We start from the raw sequence: 23,412 nt of genomic DNA on the forward strand, positions 1-23,412 counted from the left end.
TAACATCAAAGCACAACACATTATTCATGTGTTTATTGTGATGCTAATGGCAACAAACCTATTGCACTTCTACTGATATAAAAGTATAACATGTAGAATTATGTATGGTATATAATACTTGATAATAAATGACTATGTTACTGTTTTATGTACTTACTATACCGTACTTTTATTACTTTATCATTATTGTATGGTGTACTTTATGCTCATTAAAAAAAAAGTTTGCTGTAGCCTTGGCCAGGTGGGTCAGTTGATTAGAGCATTATCTCATACACCAAAACGATGCATGTTTGATTCCCCATCAGGGCACATACCTAGGTGGTAGGTTCAATCCTTTGGGGAGTATACAGGAGGCAACCAATCAGTGTTTCTCCCCCTCCACTCTACCACTCTAAAATCAATAAACCTATCCTCATGTGAGGATTTAAAAAAAAGTTTTCTGTAAAAGAGTGTGTCATGTTACTCTGCCAGCAGCCTCATACATCTTGTTTATCACACCTTTTGATTATATCATGTTCTCTGTACTGGATTTAATCTGTGTTTTTATAAAGTAACACACTGTACAGGCTTGTAGCCTAGGAGGAAAGTGCCATACCATACAGCCTGGGTATATGGTAGGCTATACCATCTAGGTTTATGTAAGTGCACTCCATGATGTCCACACAACAAATCACCTAAAAATGCATTTCTCAAAACTTATCCCTGTCAAGTGGGGTATGACTGTATCACTTGCGGATATGTAAAATTGTATACAGCTACTTTGGAAAACATTTTGTCAGTTCCTCAAAAAGTTAAACATATAATTATCACATGACCCAGCAATTCCACTCCTCAGTGTATATCTAAGAGAATTAAAAATATACAACCAGATAATAAATTATATCTGAATGTTCATAGCAGCCTCAAAGTGGAAACAACTCAAATGTCCATCAGTTGACAAATGAATAAACAAAATGTGGTGTATCCATACAATCAATGGAATATTCAGCCTTGGAAGAAAATTGCTATTGACTGAGTGTGTGCCTCCCCCTCAAAAACTGTATCTTGAAGCCGTAGACCCCAATGTGATGATATTTGAAGGTGGGGTTTGGAAGGTAACTAGGTTTATATAATTCTTGAGGGTAGAGCCCCATGATGGGACTGGTGGCTTTATAAGGGGATAAAGAAACCACAGGTCTCCCCACAACCCCCACTATGAAGATACAGCAAAAGACAGCCATCTGCAAACCAGAAGAGGGCCCTCACTAAAACCTGACCATGCTGGCATTCTCATCTCAGACTTCTAGCCTCCAGTACTATAGAAATGAATGTTTGTTGTTTAAGCCACCCAGACTATGGTATTTGTTATAGTAACTTGAGCTAAGACAGGAATGCAGTACTGTTACCTGCTACAACAGGGACGAACCTTGAAAACACACAGTAAAATAATTAAAAAACAAAAGGCTACGTATGAGTCCATTTACATGAAATTTCCAGAAAGGCAAATCCACAGAGAAAATAGATCAGTGATTGCTAGACAATGGGGTGTGGGGGATATTGGGACTGTCTCTTAACAGGTATGAATTTCTTTTTGGGGTGATAAAAATGTCCTGGAATTAGTAGTTATAGATGCATAGTAGCATTGTGAATATATTAAAAAGTGCTGAATAACACACTATAAAATTATTTAAATGTTGAATTTTATCTCAATGTTTTAAAGTTTAAAAAATATAATTTTATCCAAATATTTACACAAAAAGGGAAACCTTTGAATGTATAACATAAAAACATAGATAATAAACTCTTCATATATGTTTAACATAAAATGGATTATTTCTTTCCTCTTTAAAACCTCTTAAATTTCAGTGTAGCATTGTTTACAATAAGAAAAAAACTGAAACCAATCTAAATAACTATTATTAGAGAACTTATGATGTGGCTATCAGAACAAACGAGATATATTAGTTGAAAGAAACACAGGGCCAAACAGTGGCTGAAGTATGACTGAATGCTATGCAAACATACTTATATCTGCAAGAGTGCTAACCACAGCAGAGTGGGGCTTGGAAACTTAGTTTTCATTCTGTGTCATCCTAGATTATTTTAACTAAAAATTGTTTGAAATAAGGTAATATTTAGTTCCTCTTTGGAATATAACTAAGTATTTTGATGGCTCTCAAAAACATCAAGCATTCACGTATCTGTTGAATATAATGTTTGCTAAATATAGGAAAGCTTCTTTAAATGTTACTTTTACAATCAGAAAATGGATTTGCAATAACACGATCTATGTTTTCTGATAGACTGCATTCATTATCAGGCAGCATTTCCACACAATTTGCCACAAAGCCATTTTATATGATATACATGTCACAAGAAAAAAAAACACTATCAGCAGAAAAACATATCTACACACAAAGAGAATACAAAATGAGAAATTATATTTCGGATCTCAAGACTCAAAATTATGTATTTATAGTAGTGGGTTGTGATGTTAAACATATAAAATGACCCTGACATAAGGACACTGTGTCTATAAGGACATGAAAGCTATTTATCATAATGTAGAAAGAGTAAATTTCCTTAGATTCACACATAGGAAGGTACTGATGATACATAATAATTAGAACATTTTACAAGCATTAGGTTACTTGAAAATCTACAAAAGAATATTAGTAGCATCAGAAGCCTAAAAGATACATTAGCAGAAATAAAGGCTACACATTCCATCTAATTCTTAATGTCAGAGTATCTGAAGCAATGGATAAATACCAGAGAAGTTTGCTTTGAGGCAGAGATGAAAATACCAAAATAGAAATTCACACTACTTAGAAAGTAACGATGACAATATAAGGAAAACAAAATCTACCTGCCATTCAAACTCGCTGTCCGACCAATCCCAGTATGTGCTAATAGAGGAAGAGACGTCACTGCACACACTCCCCTCAGGGAATAAGTCAAAAGAAGTGAAGTCTTGATCATCTAATAAGGAATAGCAATCATCTTGGTCTCCAACAGAAACTGATGAAAACAGCTCCTCACTGCATTCTGAGCTGGCAACACTTGTTCCACAAGAAGTTAAGTTCCACCTTAAAAACAGAAAACAAAAGAAATCACAACAGGAATTACAGAATTCACCCAATTTAAAGATATTAATAACATATTTATAACATTTATGAGAAATGGCAGTATATTTTAGTATTTTAGGTATGATAATGATATTGTGATTGTTTTAAAAAAAAACCCTTATATTTTAAAGATTTTATTTCTTTATTTTTAGGGAGAGGGGAAGGGAGGGAGATAGGAAGGGAGAGAAAAACTGATGTGCAAGAGACACATCAATGGATGAGCTGCCTATCGCATACTCCCCACTAAGGACCTGGCCCGCAAACCAGGTTTGTGCCCTGACCAGGAATCAAACTGGGGGCCTATTGCTTTGCGGGGCGATGCCCAACTCACTGAACCATGCTGCAAGCCCTTACCTTTTACATCTATATAGTATTGTAAAATATTTATGAATGCAATATGTCTGGGATTTGTCTCAACATAAGGTTGATAAATCACTGTGGATATTGATAAAACACATTACCATATGTGAATAACTGCTGAACCTGGGCAATGGGTATGTCTGTTTCATTACACTATTCTCCCTACTGTGTCTGAGAAATTTTGTTATACAGTATTCGAAAAAAAGTATTTAGATAAAGGATAAAGTAAAAGCTTTATCCACAAACAAAACATATACAAGGTCTATCCAGAACAAGTCCAGCCATTGTTAATATAACAAGAACTGTTTGTGCGACATGAAATAACATGGCAGCCAAGGAGAGTGGACTGGAATGCACATGTGTGAACAATGATGACTTCACTGTACTAGTCAGTGGAGGCGGTAGACACTGTTGAGTGAGCATGTGTACTGCGTGGCTGTGCATTCAAAATGACTCAGCAAGTAGGGCAAGGAATCTGCATCAAATTTTGCCTTAAGCTTGAACATTCCTCTGCGGAAACTATTTGAATTATTCAGAAGGCCACAGCTATAGGCAACCGCTGAGTGGCAGCTTCATCACACAACATGCCTATTCACGCATCATGTCTTCTGCAGAGATGGCAAAACATCAAATCACCCAGGTGATTGAACCCTGCTTACAGCCCAGATATGGTGCCCTGTAACTTCTGCCTTTTTCCAAAACTAAAGTCACCTTTGAAAGGGAAAAGATCTCAGATCACTGATGAGATTAAGGAAAATACAACAGGGTGGCTTATGGCAACTGGGAGAAGTGTGTGAGGTCCCAAAGTGCCTACTTTTAAGGGGACTGAGATGTCACTGTCCTGTGTACAATGTTTCTTGTATCTTGTAACTTCTTCAATAATAGTGTCTCTATTTTTACAGTACATGGCTGTGTATCCAAAGCAGCATAGGAGTGCTCATTTCACCACAACCTTAACAAATCCAGTGCCTCCCATACTCACCCCAACTAGGAATCAAACCCACAAATTAAGTAGGCATGTGCCTTAACCAGAAATTAAACCCACAAACTTTTCGTGTACAGAATGATGATCCAACTAATTGAGCCACCTGGCCAAGGGTGGAATTTTCTTTTCTCTCTCTTTTAAAAGATTTTACTTTCATTTATTTTTTTTTGACATCCCAGGGCAAGTAGAAGGAAGGAAATAACCAAATCAGAGCAGAATTAAACAACATAGAGACTAAAGAAACAATTCTAAGGATCAAAAAACCAGAAGCTGATTCTTTGAAGAGATAAACAAAACTGACAAGCCTTTAAGTGCACTCATCAAGAAAAAAAGAGAGAGGACCCAAATAAACACAATCAGAAATGAAAGAGGAGAAATTACAACCAACACCACAGAAATACAAAGGATTGTAAGACATTACTGTGAAGAACTATATGCCAAGAAATCTGAAAAGCTAGGTGAAATGGACAAGTTTCTAAAAATATATAATCTTCCAAACTGAAAGAAGAAGCAGAAAGCCTGAACAGACCAATAACAGCCAATGAAATTGAAGCAGTAATCAAAAAACTCCCAGCACAAAAAAGCCCTGGACTGGACAGTTTCACAGGAGAATTTTACAAAACATTTAAGGAAGAGCTAACCCCTATCCTTCACAGATTTTTCAAAAAAACCCAAGAAGATAGAAGACTCCCAAACTCTTTTTATGAAGCCAGCTTCATCCTAATCCCAAAACAAGATAAAGATACAAAAAAAGAAAGAAAATTATGGACCAATATCACTGATGAACATAGATGCTAAAATCCTCAAAAAAATATTGACAAACTGCATTCAGCAATACATTAAAAAGATCATACACCATGATCAAGTGGGATTCATCCCAAGGATGAAAAGATGGTACAATATTCACAAATCAATAAACGTAATACATCACATAAACAAAAGGAAACATAAAAACCACATAATCATATCAATAGATGCAGAAAAAGCATTTGAGAATGTACAGCACCCATTTATGATAAAAACACTCACCAAAGTAGGAATACAGGGAGCATTCCTCATCACAACAAAGGCTATATATGAGAGACCTACAGCCAATATCATACTCAATGGGCAAAAACTAAAAGTTTTCCCACTAATATCAGGAACAAAACAAGGATGTCTGCTTTTGCCACTTCTATTCAACATAATATTGGAAGTTCTAGCTACAGTAATCAGACAAGAAAAAGAAATAAAAGGCATTCAATTTGGAAAGGAGGAAGTAAAACTGTCATTGTTTGCAGATGACATGGTAGTGTATATAGAAAACTCTACAGACTCCAGCAAAAAACTACTTGATCTAGTAAGTGAATTTGGAAAAACAGTGGGATCCAAAGTCAATATTCAGAAATCGAAGGCATTTTTGTGTACCACAAATGAAATATAAGAAACAGAAATCAGGAAAAAAATCCCTCTTGCTATAACAACAAGAAAAATAAAATATCTTGGAAGAAACCTCACAAAGGAGGTGAAAGACCTATACTCAGAAAACTCCAGAATGCTGAAAAAAGAAATTAAGGAAGACACAAATAAATTTAAGCATATATCATGCTCATGGATTGGAAGATTTAACATCATCAAAATGTCTATACTACCCAAGCAATTTATAGATTTAACATAATCCCTATGAAAATACAAATGACATATTTCACAGACACAGAACACATACCTCAAAAATTTATACAGAACCATAAATGACCCTGAATAGCTGCAGAAATTTTGAAAAGAAGAACAATGTAGGAGGGATCACCATACCTGACATCAAACTATATTACAAGGCCATGGTAATCAAAAGAGTCTGGTTCTGACATAAGAACAGACAAAAAGATCAATAGAAAAGAATAGAGAGCCCAAAAATAAACCCAAGTCCCTGTTGTCATTTAATATTCAACAAAGTGGGCAGGAACATAAAATGGAATCAAAATAGCCTCTTCAAAAAATGGTGTTGGGAGAACTGGACAGCTACATGCAAAAAACTCGACCACCAACTTAGACCATGCACAAAAATAAACTCAAGATGAATAAAATACTTAAATATAAGTCATGATATCATAAAAATCCTAGAGGAGATATAGGCAGGAAAATCTCAGATATTTCACGCAGCAATATTTTCACTGATATGCTCCCTAGACCAAGGGAAGAATAAACAAATTAGACTTCATTAAAATAAAAAGCTTCAGCACAGCTAAAGAAAACATTAGCAAAATGAAAAGGGAACAACTCTATGGGAAAATTTATTTGCCAATGATACCTTGGATATCCAAGGGTTTGACATCAAAATGGTTTGATATCCAAACTATATAAAGAACTCACACAACTCCACCCGAATAGACCCTTCTCCAAGGAGGGCATACAGAGGGCCCAGAGACATATGAAAGGATGCTCAGCATCACTAGCCATCAGAGAGATGCAAATTAAAACCACAATGAGATGCCACTTCACACCAGTCAGAATGGCCATCATAAACAATTCAACAAGCAACAAGTATTGGAGAGGATGTGGAGAAAAGGGAACCCTAGTGCACTGTTGGTGGGAATGCAGACTGGTGCAGCTACTGGGAGAACAGTATGAAATTTCCTGAGAAAACTAAAAATGGAGCTGCCTTTTCACCCAGCCATTCCACTGCTAGGATTATATCCTAAGAACCCTGAAACACCAATCCAAAAGAACCTATGCACCCCAATGCTCATAGTAGCACAATTTCCAATAGCCAAGTACTGGAAGCAAACTAAGGGCCCATCAGTAAATTAATGGATAAAAAACCTATGGTACATTTGCAAAATGGAATACTATGCAGCGGAAGAAAGAAGGACTCCTCACCTTTGCAAAAGCATGGATGGAACTGGAGAGCATTATGGTAAGTGAAATAACCCAGGTGGCAAAAGAAAAATATCATATGATGTCACTAATAATTGGAACCTTATCGACAAAACAAGCAAGCAAGTAAAATATAACCAGAGACACTGAAATTAAGAACAAACTAACAGTAACCAGAGAGGAAGTGTGAGGTGATAATGGGGTGAGGGGAAGGGTTGTCATGAACATGTAAAAGACACATGGACAAAGTCCTTCTTCTAAGAAGCCTTTTTTCTTTTTTTTTTTAATTTAATCTTCATTGTATTTTTCCCATTACCATTTAGTGCCCTTATACCCTCCCACCCCAGTAAACACCACATTGTTGTCCATGTCCATGAGTTCTTTTTCCTTTTTGCTCAATCTAACCTTTTGAACACCCTCTTTCCTTTTTGAACACCCTCTAACCTCCCCTGCCACTAGCTGTCAGTCTGCTCTCCATCTATCAGTCTGTCTCTGTTTTGCTTGTTAGATCAGTTTGTCCATTAGATTCCACATAAGTGAAATCATATGGTATTGGTCTTTAACCAACAAGCTTATTTCACTTAGCACAATGTTCTCCAGGTCTATCCATACTGTTGCAAAGGGAAAAAATTTCTTCATTAAAAAAAAAATAACAATGGCGTGAAACCTGGCTCATACTTGAAACAATCATTCAAAATAGAAAAAGAGTATATTTTACGATTAGAGATGTTTTAATTCTATTGCCTTTTAATTTGCAAATAATATTTTTATTATCAAAGGCATTGTGGATAAAAAAAATGTAGGAAATACTTTAATCCACTACTTGGTGTGGTATTCAATTGGCATAATTTTTTTTTGAAAAGCAGTTGGTAATTGTGTGTGTGTGTGTGTGTGTGTGTGTGTGTGTGTATAAATAAATAAATCAAGAGCTTTGCCCTGGCTGGTGTAGCTCAGTGGATTCAGTACTGGCCTGTGAACCAAAGGGTCACTGGTTCAATTCCCAGTCAGGACACAAGCCTGGGTTGCAAGCCAGATCCCCATTGAGGGCACATTAGAGGCAACAACACATTGATGTTTCTTTCCCTCTCTCTCCCTCCCTTTCCCTCTAAAAATAAATAAAATCTTTTTAAAAAGAGCTTTAAAAATGTTCATTCCATTTAACTCAGTAATCTAGGAATCTACCCCATTTCTCAAATAGAAACTTGGAAAAAAGATGTATGTACAAATATGTCTAAACAATATTATTATAGCAAAAAAGGGGAAAATAAATATAACAAGGGTTTAATCTATAAAATATGCAAAAAAACTAACAGAACTCAACACCTGGAATACAAACAACTCAGTTAAGAAATGGACAAAAGGGCAGAGGGAAGATGGTGGCGTGGTAGGAGGGAGCAGATTCCACTTCCTCCTAACATACAGGATAAAAACCTAGCCAATCAATGGAGGAACAGAACAAACAGCCAACAGTACCACAGCATATATGAAAATAGGAGATCAAAAATTGTAGCGGACACTGAAAAACTAGATGGTAGGGAGAGTGCTTCAGGACAATAAGGGCCCAGGGATCAGCAAAGGGATCAGAGGCACTGCAGCCCCCGACCCAGTGCTGGGTCTCCCACAGAGCTCCTGGGAGGGAGCTGGGTCAACCGCTTCCTCCCTGGCCAAACAAGGTTTGAGCAGCACTGGGGGAAGCCTGGTTGCTTGAAGTAACAGAGAAGGGAGTGAGGACTGAGCCGCCTGGCCCCGGACCCACACCCACAACCTGGGAGGAGTGTGTTTTGTGAAAGACCCAGAGCCTACAGCCGTGAACCCGAGGAAGGCGAGTGTGCTCCTCAGGAGGCCCCGAGCCCACAACAGTAAACCCGTGGAGAGCGTGCTCAGGAGGCCCCGGATCCCACACCCAGTGCACTGCGGAGAGGTGCCAGGCTGGCTCTGGGGAGAGTGCACACGCACAAGGCTGACTGAGTGCTGAACAGGAAGGGAGTAAAGCTATACCAATCGCCCCTCAGCCTGCTGCAGCCAGCAAGACCAGAAAAACTGGTCTGGCCAGTTTGAAAGCAACAATAGGTTTTTTTGTTTCATTGTTTGATTTTTTAAGTAACTTTTTATTTTTTAATTCTTATTATTTTTATATCGCTCAATTCCTTTTGCTTCTCTTTCTTCCTTTCTAGTGTTATTCCTTCTTCCTTTCTTTCCAATTTTATCTGTTCTTCTTTCCATCTCCTACTTTATTTCTTCTTTTTTCTTGTTTTTTTCTTTCCTTTTTCTTTCTTTTTAAATACACGAAAGTGAGAAAAAAAAACAACACAAGAATTGTGAAAGATCAGAGTTGGACCCAAAGAGGGGCATCCCAACAGCTGAGACAGTGAGACAAATTTCATTGTGCTATAACAGAGAACCTGCAAGTTATTGCATGTTTGTATTATTATTTTTCATTATCCTCACATCTTTTATTTTAATATTATTTTTGTAATTCTTTCTGTATGATCTTCTTTGCTTGGCTGGTTATATTGTGTTATTTCACAGGTTTCCCCTGTTATCTCATTCATACTGTATTGCTAATTTACTGACCTTCACTTCATTTGTGTTCCATTAGTACACTACTTAAGGTTCTGTACTCCTTATTCCTGTTATCTAGATCTCATAGATTCTGTCATGTGATTGTGGCTCTAATATCACTGTAAATAATAGCTATTCCATACAATTGTAAATACTACACAACATCCCTCCCAGATCTTAGCCCACTTCATGGTTTCCTGAACTCTATTACTGTAGTGGTTAACTCTGTTCTCTCACACATTATACCTATTTACTATCCTTTACTCTCAACTTACCTCAGAATCTGACCTCCCACAACCTCCCTGCTTTATAGATCCAACTCACAATCCTTCCTTCCCAACAAGAGTCTTATCTTCTTTCCATCCTTTCTAAAAGTCAGCTACCTGGGTGGAAGATCATGGTTAACAATATACATAGTCAAAGGATCTCCTATCTCTTTTCTACTTGCTGCTACTGTAAATATCATAGAATACTCTGTTGCTCTCTTATACCATTTTGCCTTACCCCTCCAACTGACCACAAAAAAGAGTAGGGGGAGACTGTGAACACCAGGATGCTCAAGGAGACTGCACCACTGAATCTCACAGGTATTCTACCACAGAAGTTCATACCATAAACCCAGGGAGCAAGAACAGATCAATTTAAGAAGCAGAGGCTAACAAGAAGGCTCTCACAAACAATGGGAAGACAAGGAAACAATCCCCAAATGAAAGGAAAGGAGGGAGCCTCAGAAAGAAGGCTAAATGAAATAGAGGCAACTCAACTATCAGATATCGAATACAAAGCAATGATTATCAAGAAGCTCAACAAGCTCACAATGAGCTACCAGAAACTACAGGGGAACTACAATGAAATCACTGCAAACTATATCAACATGAAAAAGGAAACAGAAACTATCAACAAGAATCAAGAGGAAATGAAGAATACAATTTCTGAACTGAAGAACACAGTAGAAGGAATCAAAAGCCGGATCAATGAAGCAGAAGATCGGATCAGCGAGCTAGAGGACAAAGTAGAAAAAACACCCAGAAAAAAGGCAAGAAAAGGAAAAAAAGCCTTAGAAAGAATGAAGAGGGATTAAGACAAATGCAGGACAATATGAAACATAATAATATCCGTGTAATAGGGATATCAGAAGGAGAAGAAGAACAGCAAGGGATAGAAACCCTATTTGAAAAAGTAATGATGGAATACTTCCCTAATTTGATGAGAAAAAGTCCCACAAATTCAGGAAACACAGAGTCCCAATCAAGAGGAACCCAAAGAGGCCCACCTCAAGACACATCATAATTAAAATGGCAAAATTTCAAGACAAAGAGAGAATCTTAAAGGCAGCAAGGGAGAAACAGGAAGTAACATACAAGAGAACCCCAATAAGTCTAGCAGCTGACTTCTCAATGGAAACACTCCAAGTCAGAAGAGAATGGCAAGAAATATTCCAAGTAATGAGAACCAGAGGCCTGCAACCAAGGCAACTTTAACCAGCAAGGCTCTCAATCAAGCTAGAAGGACAAATAAGGAGCTTCCAAGACAAAATAAGTCTAATAGAATAAACCTCAACCAAACCAGCTGTCCAAATCATGCTAAAGGAACTGCTTAAGAAAAGAAAGGAAAAGAGAGAGGGAGAGGGACAGAGGAACACAAGAATGAAAATGGCAATGAATAAGTACCTATCAATAATAACCTTAAGTATAAATGGACTAAATGCTCCAATCAAAAGACACAGAATAGCTGAATGGATTACAAATCATGACCCACACATATGCTGCCTACAAGAGACCCACCTCAGGACAAAGGACCTACACAGACTTAAAGTGAAGGGCTGGGAACAAAATTTCTAAGCAAATGGACAAGAAAAAAAAAGCCAGAGTAGCAATACTCATATCAGACAAAACAGACTTACAAAAAAGGGACATAAAGAGAGACCCACAAAGTCACTTCATAATACTCCGGAAAAATCCACCAAGAAGACATAAACTTTGTAAATATATATGCACCCAATATAGAAGCACCTAAATACATAAAGAAAATCTTAGAGGACTTAAGGAAAGATATTGACAGCAACACAATTATAGTAAGGGATTTTAACAACCCACGGTCAAAAATGGACAGATCTTCCAACAAAGATATTGTGGCATTCAACAATGACCTAGATGAAATGGACTTAACTGATATATAGAGAGACCTCCATACCAAAGAAGCAAAATATACATTCTTTTCAAATGCACATGGAACAATTTCAATGATAGACCACATGAAAGGACACAAAACAAGCCTCAACAAACTCAAGAAAATTGAAATCATACCAAGCATGTTCTCCGACCACAAGGGACTGAAACTAGAAAACTCCAAGAAAAAAAAAGCAACACATTCAAAATCATGGAGATTGAATAGCATACTATTAAACAATGAATGGATGAAGAATGAAATTAGGGAAGAAATAAAAACGTTTCTAGAAACAAATGAAAATGAACTTACAACAACCCAGAACTTATGGGACACAGCGAAGGCGTCCTGAGAGGGAAGTTCATAGCAATACCAGCCTACCAAAAAAAAATAGAAACATTTCAAACAATAAAACCTAACCCTATGCCTACAAGAACTGGAAAAACAACAACAAAGACAGCCCAGAGCAAGTAGAAGGAAGGAAATAACCAAGATCAGAGCAGAATTAAATGACATAGAGACTAAAAGCAGAATTCTAAGGATCAATGAATCCAGGAGCAGGTTCCTTGAAAACATAAACAAATGGACAAGCCTTTAAGCAGGCTCATGATGAATAAAACAGAGAGGACCAAAGAAACATAATCAGAAATGAAAGAGGAGAGATTACAACTGATACCACAGAAATACACAGGATTGTAAATTACTACAAAGAACTGTAGGAAAAGAAATCTGAAAACCTAGGTGAAATGGACAAATTTCTAGAAAAACAGATCTTCCAAAACTCAATGAAGAAGAAGCAGAAAGCCTTAACAGACCAATAAAAGCAAAAGAAATTGAAGCAGTAATCAAAAAACTCCCAACACACAAAAGTCCTGCACTGGATTGTTTCATAGGAGAATTCTATAAAGCATTTAGAGAAGAGCTAACCCCTATCCTTCACAAACTATTCCAAAAAATCCAAAATGATGGAAGACTCCCAAACTCTTTTTATGAGGCCAGCATCATCCTAATCTGAAAACCAGATAAAGACATAACAAAGAAAGAATTCAGACCAATATCACTGATGAACATAGATGCTAAATTCCTCAACAAAATATCGGCAAACCACATTCAACACTACATTGAAAATGTCGATCATACAACATGACCAAGTGGGATTCATCCCAGTGATACAAGGATGGTACAATATTCGCAAATCAGTAAATGTAATACATCACATAAACAAAAGCAAAGACAAAAATCACATGATTATATCATTAGATGCAGAAAAAGCATTTGATAAGGTACAGCACCCACTTATGATAAAAACACTCAGCAAAGTGGGAATAGAGGGAGCATTCCTCAACATAATAAAGGCCATATAGGAGAGACCTACAGCCAACATCATATTCAATGGGCAAAAACTAAAATCTTTTTCCCTAAGATCAGGTACAAGACAAGGCTGCCCACTTTCACCACTTCTATTCAATATAGTACTGGAAGTTTTAGCCAGAGAGATCAGACAAGGCAAGGAAATAAAAGGCATCCAAATTGGAAAGGAGGAAACAAAACTGTCACTGTTTGCAAATGACATGACAGTGTACATAGAAAATCCTATAGACTCCACCAAAAAGCTGCTTGACCTAATAAATGAATTTGGCCAAACAGTGGGATACAAAGTCAATATCCAGAAATCAAAGGCACTTCTGTACACCAACAATGAAACAGCAGAAGCAGAAATCAAGAAAAAAATCCCATTTGAAACAGCAAAAAGAAAAATAAAATACCTAGGAATAACTCTAACCAAAGAGGTAAAAGACCTGTATTTAGAAAACTACGTAACACTGAGGAAAGAAATCAAGAGATCAACAAATGGAAACATATACCATGATCATAGATTAGAAGAATTAACATCATCAAAGTGTCCATACTACCCAAAGCAATTTACACATTTGATGCAATAACTGTTAAAGTACCAATGACATATTTCACAAACATAGAACAAACACTTCAAGAATTTATATGGAACCATAAACAACCCCGAATAGCTGCTGCAATTTTGAGAAAGAAGAGTAAAGTAGGAGGGATCACAATACCTGATATTAAACTGTATTACAAGGCCACTGTAATAGAAATAGCCTGGTACTGGCATAAAAACAGCCGCATGTAGCAATGGAACAGAACAGAGAGCCCAGAAATAAACCCAAGTCTCTATGGTCAATTAATATTTGACAGAGGGGGCAGCAACATAAAATGGAGTACAAATAACCTCTTCAACAAATGGTGTTGCGAGAACTGGACAGCCACGTGCAAAAAAATGAAACTCGAGCACCAACTTACACCATGCACAAACATTAATTCAAGGTGGATGAAAGATTTAAATATAAGCCGTGACACCATTAAAGTCCTAGAGAAGAATATAGGCAGGAAAATCTTAGATATTTCTCGCAGCAACATTTTTACTGATATGTCCTCTACAGCAAGGGACATAAAGGAAAGAATAAACAAATGAGATCTCATCAAAATAAAAAGTTTCTGCACGGCTAAAGAAAACAGTATTAAAATAAAAAGAGAACCAACTGTACGGGAAAACATATTTGCCAATGATACCTCAGACAAAGGTTTAATCTCCAAAATATATAAAGAACTCACATGACTCAACTCTAGGAAGACAAGCAACCCAATTAATTAAATGGGCAAAAGACTTGAACAGACACTTCTCCAAGGAGGACACACAGAGGATCCAGAAACACATGAAAAGATGCTCAATATCACTAGCTATAAGATAGATGCAAATTAAAACCACAATGAGATACCACTTCACACCAGTCAGAATGGCCATCATAAACAAAGCAACAAACAACAAGTGTTGGAGAGGTTGTGGAGAAAAGGGGACCCTAGTGCACTGTTGGTGGGACTGCAGTCTGGTATAGCCACTATGGTAAACAGTATGGAATTTCCTCAGAAAACTAAAAATGGATCTATGTATCCATAGTATCCATCCAATGTATAATTCCACTGCTCAGACTATATCCTAAGAATCCTAAAATCCAAAAGAACGTATCCACCCCAATGTTCATAGCAGCACAATTTTCAATAGCCAAGTGCTGGAAACAACCTAGATGCCCATCAGTAAATGAATGGATCAAAAAAAAAATTTACACAATGGAATTCTATGCAGCAGAAAGAAAGAAGGAGCTCCTACCCTTTGCAACAGCATGGATGCAACTGGAAACCATTATGCTAAGCGAAATAAGCCAAGCAGTGAAAGAAAAATACCATATGATCTCACCTTTAACAGGAACCTAAACAACAAAACAAACAAACAAGCAAAATATAGCCAAAGACACTGAAAAAGAGAACAGGCTGACAGTGATCAGAGGGGAGAGGTGAGGAAATTTCATGATAATTTCAGGGGAGAATGGAAAGGGTTTACAGGATCAAATATAAAGGACACATGGACAAAAACTAGGCGGGTTGGAAATGGGAAGGAGGTAGGGAGGGATGAGTGGGTGGGCTGGAATGGGAGTAAAAGACAGAAAACTGTACTTGAACAACAATTAAAATAAAATTTTTTAAAAAAAGAAAGAAATGGACAAAAGACCTGAATAGACACTTCTCCAAGAAGGACATACAGAGGACCCAGAGACATGAAAAAATGCTTAACATCACTAATCATCTCTCTAATCATCAGGGAAATACAAATTAAAACCACAATGAGATATCACCTCACACTGCTCAGAATGGCCATCGTAAACAAATTAACAAACAAAAAATACTGGCAAGGTTGTGGAGCAAAGAGAACTCTAGTGTGTTATTAGTGGGAATGCAGACTGCTGCAGTCACTGTGGAAAAGTGTGTAAACTAAAAATCAAACTGCCTTTTGACCCGGCTATTCCGCTGCTAGGATTGTACCCTAAGAATCCTGAAACACCAATTCAAAAGAACCTGTGCACCCCAATATTCACAGCAGTGTTATTTATAATAGCCTAGATCTGGAAACAGCCCAACTGTCCATCAGTACATGAATGGGAAAAAAAGCTGTGGTACATTTACACAATGGAATACTATGCAGCAGTTAAAAAAGGTACTCCTACCTTTTGCAACAGCATGGATTGACCTGGAGATGATTATGCTAAGTGAAATAAGTGAGTCAATGGAAGACAAATACCACATGATTTCTTTTCACTTATATGTGGACTCTAATGAACACAATAAAAGAAGGAACAAAATAGTAACAGAAGATACATAAAACAGACTGACAGCTGCTGGAAAGGTGAGGGGAATGAAAGATGGTGAAGGGATCAATGATGGTGAAGGGATTAACAAACAACATGTATGCACAACCCATGGACAAGGACAACAATATGGGCATGGGCTTAGGGACGGAAGAGAGTGGGGCTGGGTGGAGGTGGGAAAAGGGAGAAAATGAGGGAACAATTGAAACAGCATAAGCAAGAAAAACAAAATGTTTTAAAAACAACATCAAAATGTTAACAGGTATCTTTAGTGAAAGGGACTATGAGTGGTCATTACAGTTTTGTATATGCCCACAATTTTCTATAATGAGTTTTCATAATAAAACTTTGCATGATTCTTTCAGACTGTTCTATCAGTTCCAAATGTGTAACAAACAATCACTGTGTACATGTGCTCAGCACTGAACTATTCAAATTTACAAAGCCTTTATATCTTATTCCACTAAGAGAAAGCTACCTAAGACAAACATCCTAGCTATAACCATAATATTATTCACAAAGGAGACTTTCTCCATACTGTAAAAAGAAAAATGTAGAAAAGAATTCCAATGAAATGGGTTTTAACTCAACCACTAGGCTTGCTGCCCAAAATTTATTTACAAAAAAGAAAGGTAGTCAAGAATATTTATCCACAAGGTTTTTCACTAATAATAAATAGACAAAGGACTTTCAATGGTATTTTGGTAAAATTAGGAAAAGCATGTGCTACTATTTCAGCAATACATAAATAAGGTACCTAGGAATATATTTAACAAAGGAGGTAAAAGACCTGTACTTGGAAAACTATAGGGCATTGAAGAAACTATTAAGTGGAAGCATATACTGTGTTCATGGATTGGAAGAATTAACCTCATTGAAATGTCTATACTACCCAAAGCATCCATAGATTCAATGCAATTCCTATTAAAATACCAATGGCATATTCCACAGAACTAGAACAAATATTTGAAAAAAGACACCGAATAGCTTCAGCAATCTTAAGAAAGAAGAACAAAGTTGGAGGTATCATACTACCTGATATCAACCTATACTACAAGGCCATTGTAATCAAAACAGCCTGGTTCTGGCCTGACTGGTATGCCTCAGTAGGTTGGGCATCATCCCTCACTCCCAAGGGTCCTGGTTCGATGCCTGATAAGGGCACATGCCTTGGTTGTTGGACAGGCCCCAAGTGGGGGCCTGTGAAAGGCAACCAATTGATGTTTCTCTTGCACATAAATGTTCTCTTCCTCTTTCTCTCTCCCTCCCCTTCTTTCTAAAAATAAATAAATAAAATTAAAAAAAGAAAAAAACAAAGAAAAGCCCTGGCTGGTATGGCTCAGTGGATTGAGTGCAGGCCTGAGAACCAAAAGGTCACCAGTCTGACTCCCAGTCAGGGCACATGCCTGGGTTGTGGGCTAGGTCCCCACTTGGGAGCATGCAAGAGGCAACTGATCCATGTTTCTCTCAACTAATAATGTTCCTCTCTCTCTCTTTCTCCCTCCTTTCCCCTCTCTCTAAAAATAAATAAATAAAAAGAAAAAAAAAAGGAAAAAAGCCTGGTACTGGCTTAAGAACAGGAATATAGATTAATGGAATCGAACAGAGAGCCCAGAAATAAACCCACACCTTTATGGTCAATTAATATTTGACAAAGGAGGCAGGAGCATGCAACAAAGACAGTCTCTTCAATAAATGGTGTTGGGAGAAATGGACTAGTATATGCAAGAAAAATGAAACTAGACCACCAGCTTACACCATACACCAGAATTATTTCAAAGTGGATAAAAGACTTAAACAAAAGTCATGAAACCATAAAACTCCTAGAAGAAAACATAGGCAGTAAAATCTCAGACACCTCTTATAGCAATAGTTTTGCCAATGTATCTCCTAGGGCACAGGAAACAAAGGAAAAAAAATAGACAAATGGGACTATGTCAAACTAAAGAGTTCTGAACAGCAAAAGAAACCATCAACAAAATGAAAGGGAACCCACTGTATGGGAGAACATGCTTGCCAATGATACACTGGATAAGGGGTTAATATCCAAGGGGTTCTTAATATATAAAGAACTTATACAACTCAACACCACGAAGACAAACAATGCAATTAAAGAATGGGGAAAGGTCAATAGCTATATGAAAAAATATTAAGCATCACTAATCCTCAGAGAGATGCAAATTAAAACCACAACAAGGTATCATCTCATACCTGCCAGAATGGCTACAATCAATAAGTTAACACACAAGTGCTGGCAAGGATGAGGAGAAAAGGGAACCCTAGTGCACTATTGGTGGGAACCCAGACTGGTACAGCCACTGTGGGAAACAGTATGGAATTTCCTCAAAAAATTAAAAATGGAACTGCCTTTTGACCCAGTAATCCCACTTCTGGGAATATATCCTAAGAATTCCAAAACACCAATTAGAAAGAGTATATGCACCCCTATATTTCATTGCAGTGGTATATACAATTGCCAAGATACGGAAGCAACCTAAGTTCCCATTAGTAAATGAGGATAAAAAGGCTGTGGTACATTTACACAATGGAATACTACATGGCTGTAGAAAAGATGGAATTCATACCTTTTGTGACAGCATGGATGAACCTGGAGATTATTATGCTAAGTGAAATAAGCCTGTCAGTGAAAGATAAATACCATATGATTTCACTTATATGTGGAATCTAATCAATAAAATACAATCATGAACAAAATGAAATAGAAGCATAGATACATGGAACAGACTGACAGCTGTCAGAGGGGAGGGAGGAAAGGGGAATGGATGAAAGGTGAAGGGATTAGGCGAAGAACATATATGCATAACCCACAGACACAGACAACAGTGTGTTGATGGGCAGAGGGAAGGGGGCAAGTAGGATGGGTGGGGGTGGGCAAAGGGACGGGGGATGAGGACATCTGTACACTGTCAACAATAAAAAAAATTTTAAAGGAAAAGCATGTGCACCATATACATTATTTTGCAGCCCTTTTTCTCTCAGGTAGACCTAACCATTATCTCTCAGGATGAGAATCCAGCCAATGAGACCTGTGGAATAAAGTCCTATTATAAGGCTGATGAAAATCGTTCCAAATCTATACCATTCATTCTCAGGGAACATTCCCCTAACATGAGGATTCATCACTGACTCCCTGTCAGACTCCCCATAAAGCCCTGACTTGGGCTACTCCTCTGGAGCCCCAAGGTCCCAAGTTAGAGCAGATGACATGAGCCCCCTCACTCTACTCACTCTAATTCCAAACTCTTCACCCAGTGACCTCAATTGTCTGGGAATCATTACACATTCCTCATACCCCATCTACAGTCTTGAAAATAAAAACATTCCAGGTCATTTTTAAAGCCATTTCTTGCATTTGGGTTTCTAACTTCATCCCATCCATCTCCTGTCATACCATCTTCTCTTGTGTTTTCAATTTCCGCCTTTCCTATGTGCTGCTTCTAAGAAGCTAAAATCTCTATTCCTGGAAAAGAAAAACTAAACGCGGCAGAAAACAAATAAATATTTTTTGAAATATTACTACATCTCCTCTTCTCCCTTCACTGCAAAATTTATTGAAAAGTTTCATCTACTGTCTCAACTGTTTTAACCACAGTTCCAGTACTTTGACACTGAACAATTGTGAAAAGTGTGTGGGAGGATAGCGCCTCACTTTTGTACACCCTATTGGCATGATACAAAATGAACTGTTGTACAAAGCAGTTACTCATTTGAGTGATGTTAGAGCCCTGTGTTTTTTATATCACCCACCCCAGAGTTAGAGGGCTTGTGTCATCTGCTCTAACTTGAGACCTTGGGGCACCAGAGGAGTAGCCCAAGTTAGGGCTCTATGGGGAGTCTGACAGGGAGTCAGTAATGAATACTCATGTTAGGGGAATGTTCCCTGAGAATGAATGGTACAGATTTGGGCTCTGTTACGCTACTGGAATTTCTGTTCTGATTACTCCCAAATCTACATGTAACCTGGATAGTTCTCCAAAGCCTGATCCCCATTCTTAACTTGTCTCAACAAGTCCCCAAACCAAATTCCTCCTGCTTCTTTACCCTATCTCACTTCATGGAACGTGGTTCTCTCACCTGCAACTCACAGCTCTTCTATACCTCTATTTCTATAATGATATAGGAAAAATGTGGGTGATACAAAAAACACAGTAGTCTTAGGTTTTTCTGGTTAGTGGTGATTGAAAACAGGACTCTAACATCACTCAAATGAGTAACTGCTTTATACAACAGTTCATTTTGTATCCTGCCAATAGGATGTACAAAAGTGAGGCACTATCCTCCCACATACTTTTCAAAATTGTTCAGTATCAAAGTACTAATGAACTCCAGAAAGATGAATAACACATCAAGAAGTTCATATTAACCCCCTTCATCTCACAATTTAATTACAGTACCTACCAATAGCATTATAATTATTTTAAATTTGCTAAACATCCTTTTTTTATGATGGTGGAGGTTTCAGTGAACAATTGCTAAGAGAAAACCCACAACTACATCAGAAAAATCTTGTCACCAAAACAAACAAACAAAAAAAAGTCTTTATCACTATATACATTCCACATCAACATTTCAATTTGAAAAAGTATTTAGCCCTGGCTGATGTGGCTCACTGGATTGAGTGCCAGCCTGCAAATCAAAGGGTCACTGGTTCGATTCCTGGTCAGGACACATGCCTGGGTTGCAGGCTGGGTTGCCAGTGGTGGGGGGGGGGGGCACGTGAAAGGCAACCACTCATTGATGTTTCTCTCCTTCTCTTTCTCTCTCCCTTTCCCTCTAAAAATAAATAAATAAAATCTTTAAAAAAATTTAGACTTCTGGCCAAGATGGAGGTATAGTAGATATGTTTTGCCCCCTCGCACACCAAAAGAAAGACAACAACAAATTTAAAAACAAAAAATAACCAGAACTTCCAGAAAATCAAACTGTATGGAAGTCCAACAACCGAGGAATTAAAGAAACATTCGCCCACACCGGTAGGAGGGGTGGAGATGGGCAGATGGGATGGAGAGGACACATGACAAGTCGGTAGCTGGCAGACCAGGTGGTCCCACATTCGCATGCAGTTAAACTGGGAGAAATAACTGTGGAGCAAGACACACCATGAAACCCAGGGTTCCAGTGCAGGGAAATAAAACCTCAAAACCTTTGACTGTAAAAACCTCTGCAGGTTGCAGTGGCAAGGGGAGAAACTCCCAGCGTCATAGGAGTTCATTGGGAAGACCCACAGGGTCCTAGAATGTACACAAACTCACCCACTTGGGAATCAGCACCAGAAGGGCCCAATCTGCTTGCAAGTAGCAGGGGAAGTGACTGAAAGCCAACCAAGAGCCAAGCAAGTAGACTTGTTCCCTCTGGAACTCCTACCCCACATACAGTGCCACAAAACAGCAACATGTGCTGCCCCACCCTGGCGAATACCTATGGCTCTACCACTTCCTATGAGTAACAGGCATGCCAAGCCAAAAAAACATAGCCCAAATGAAAGAACATATCAAAGCTCCAAAAACAGAATTAAGCAATGAAGAGATAGCCAACCTATCAAATGCACAGTTCGAAACATTGGTAATCAGGATGTTCACAGAAATGGTCGAGTATGGTTGCAAAATGAAGGACGGAGTGAAGACCATGCCAAGTGAAATAAAGGAAAATGTACAGGGAACCAACAGTGAAGAGAAGGAAACCAGGACTCAAATCAACGATTTGGACCAGAAGAAAGAAATAAACATTCAACCATAATAGAATGAAGAAACAAGAATTCAAAAAAATGAGGAGAGGCTTAGGGGCCTCTGGAAAAACTTTATACATTCCAACATCTGAACCATAGGGATGCCAGAAGGAGAAGAGGCAGAACATGAAATTTAAAATTTATTTGAACAAATAATGAAGGAAAACTTCCCCAATCTGGCAAAGGAAATAGACATGCAAGTCCAGGATGCTCAGAGAGTCCCAAAGAAGATAGGTCTAAGAAGAAACACACCAAGACACATTTAATTAAGTTACCCAAATTAAAGACAAGGAGAGAATCTTTAAAGCAGGAAGAGAAAAGGAGACAGTTACTTACAAAGGAGTTCCCATAAGACTATTGGCTTATTTCTCAAAAGAAACCCTGCATGCAAGAAGAGGCTGGAAAAAAGTATTCAAAGTCATGAAATGCAAGGACCTACATCCAAGATTACTCTACACAGCAAAGCTATCATTTAGAATGGAAAGGCAGATAAAGTGCTTCCCAGATACAGGCAAGTTAAAGGAGCTCATCATCACCAAGCCCTTATTATATGAAATGTTAAAGGGACTTATCTAAGAAAAAGAAGATGATCAAAAATATGAACAGTAAAATGACAACAAACTCACAACTATGAACTACTGAACCTAAAAACAAACTAACTAAGCAAACAACTAGAACAAGAACAGAATCACAGAAATGGAGACCACATGGAGGGTTATCAGCAGGGAATGGGAGGGGAGAGAATGGAGGGGAAAATATAGGGAACAAGAAGCATAATTGGTAGGTACAAAATATACAGGGGAAGGTTAAGAATAGTATGGGAGCCCTGGCTGGTGTGGCTCAGTGGATTGAGCACCAGACTATGAAGCAGAGGGTCACTGATTTGATTCCCAGTCAGGGCATGTGACTAGGTTGTGGGCCAGGTCCCCTTTGTGGGCCCACCAGAGGCAACCACACATTGATGTTTCTCTCCCTCTTTCTCCCTCCCTTCCCCTCTCTCCAATAATAAATAAATAAAATCTTTTTTAAAAAGAATAGTATGTGAAATGGAGAAGCCAAAGAACTTACATGTATGACCCATGGACATGAACTAAGGAAGGGGAATGCTGATGGGGACAGTACAGGGCAGAGGGGAATAAAGGCAAGGAAAAAAAAAGGGGGACAACTGTAATAGCATAATCAATAAAATATATTAAAAAATAAAATAAAATATTTAAGTTGTTTTCCTTATTGAAATTCATTCATTCTCCCAAAATTCCAGACAATGCTTATTTGGTCATAAAATCCTAAAAGATACTACTAGGAAAGTGAATTACACAAAACTGGTTGTGTTCATATAATTTACTTTCCACTGAACCTAGACCAGTGACACACCAACCTAAGTCACAGGTGACTCTAACCTGAATACCACAAACA

At 37.9% G+C, this 23,412-nt stretch overlaps 1 protein-coding gene across 1 annotated transcript in view; it reads right to left on the reverse strand.

Annotated features, from left to right (window-relative positions):
- Positions 1-23,412, reverse strand: part of FAM199X (family with sequence similarity 199, X-linked) — a 45,265-nt gene that overhangs the window by 18,823 nt on the left and 3,030 nt on the right. Inside the window, exon 2 of the mRNA XM_045817704.1 lies at positions 2,849-3,068. Coding sequence (XP_045673660.1) covers positions 2,849-3,068 — 220 coding nt within the window. The remainder of the gene's footprint in view (positions 1-2,848; positions 3,069-23,412) is intronic.

This window comes from Phyllostomus hastatus, unplaced genomic scaffold, assembly GCF_019186645.2.
Source record: "Phyllostomus hastatus isolate PE091 unplaced genomic scaffold, TTU_PhHast_1.1 phas_scaffold_28, whole genome shotgun sequence".
Classification (NCBI taxonomy): Eukaryota; Metazoa; Chordata; class Mammalia; order Chiroptera; family Phyllostomidae; genus Phyllostomus; species Phyllostomus hastatus.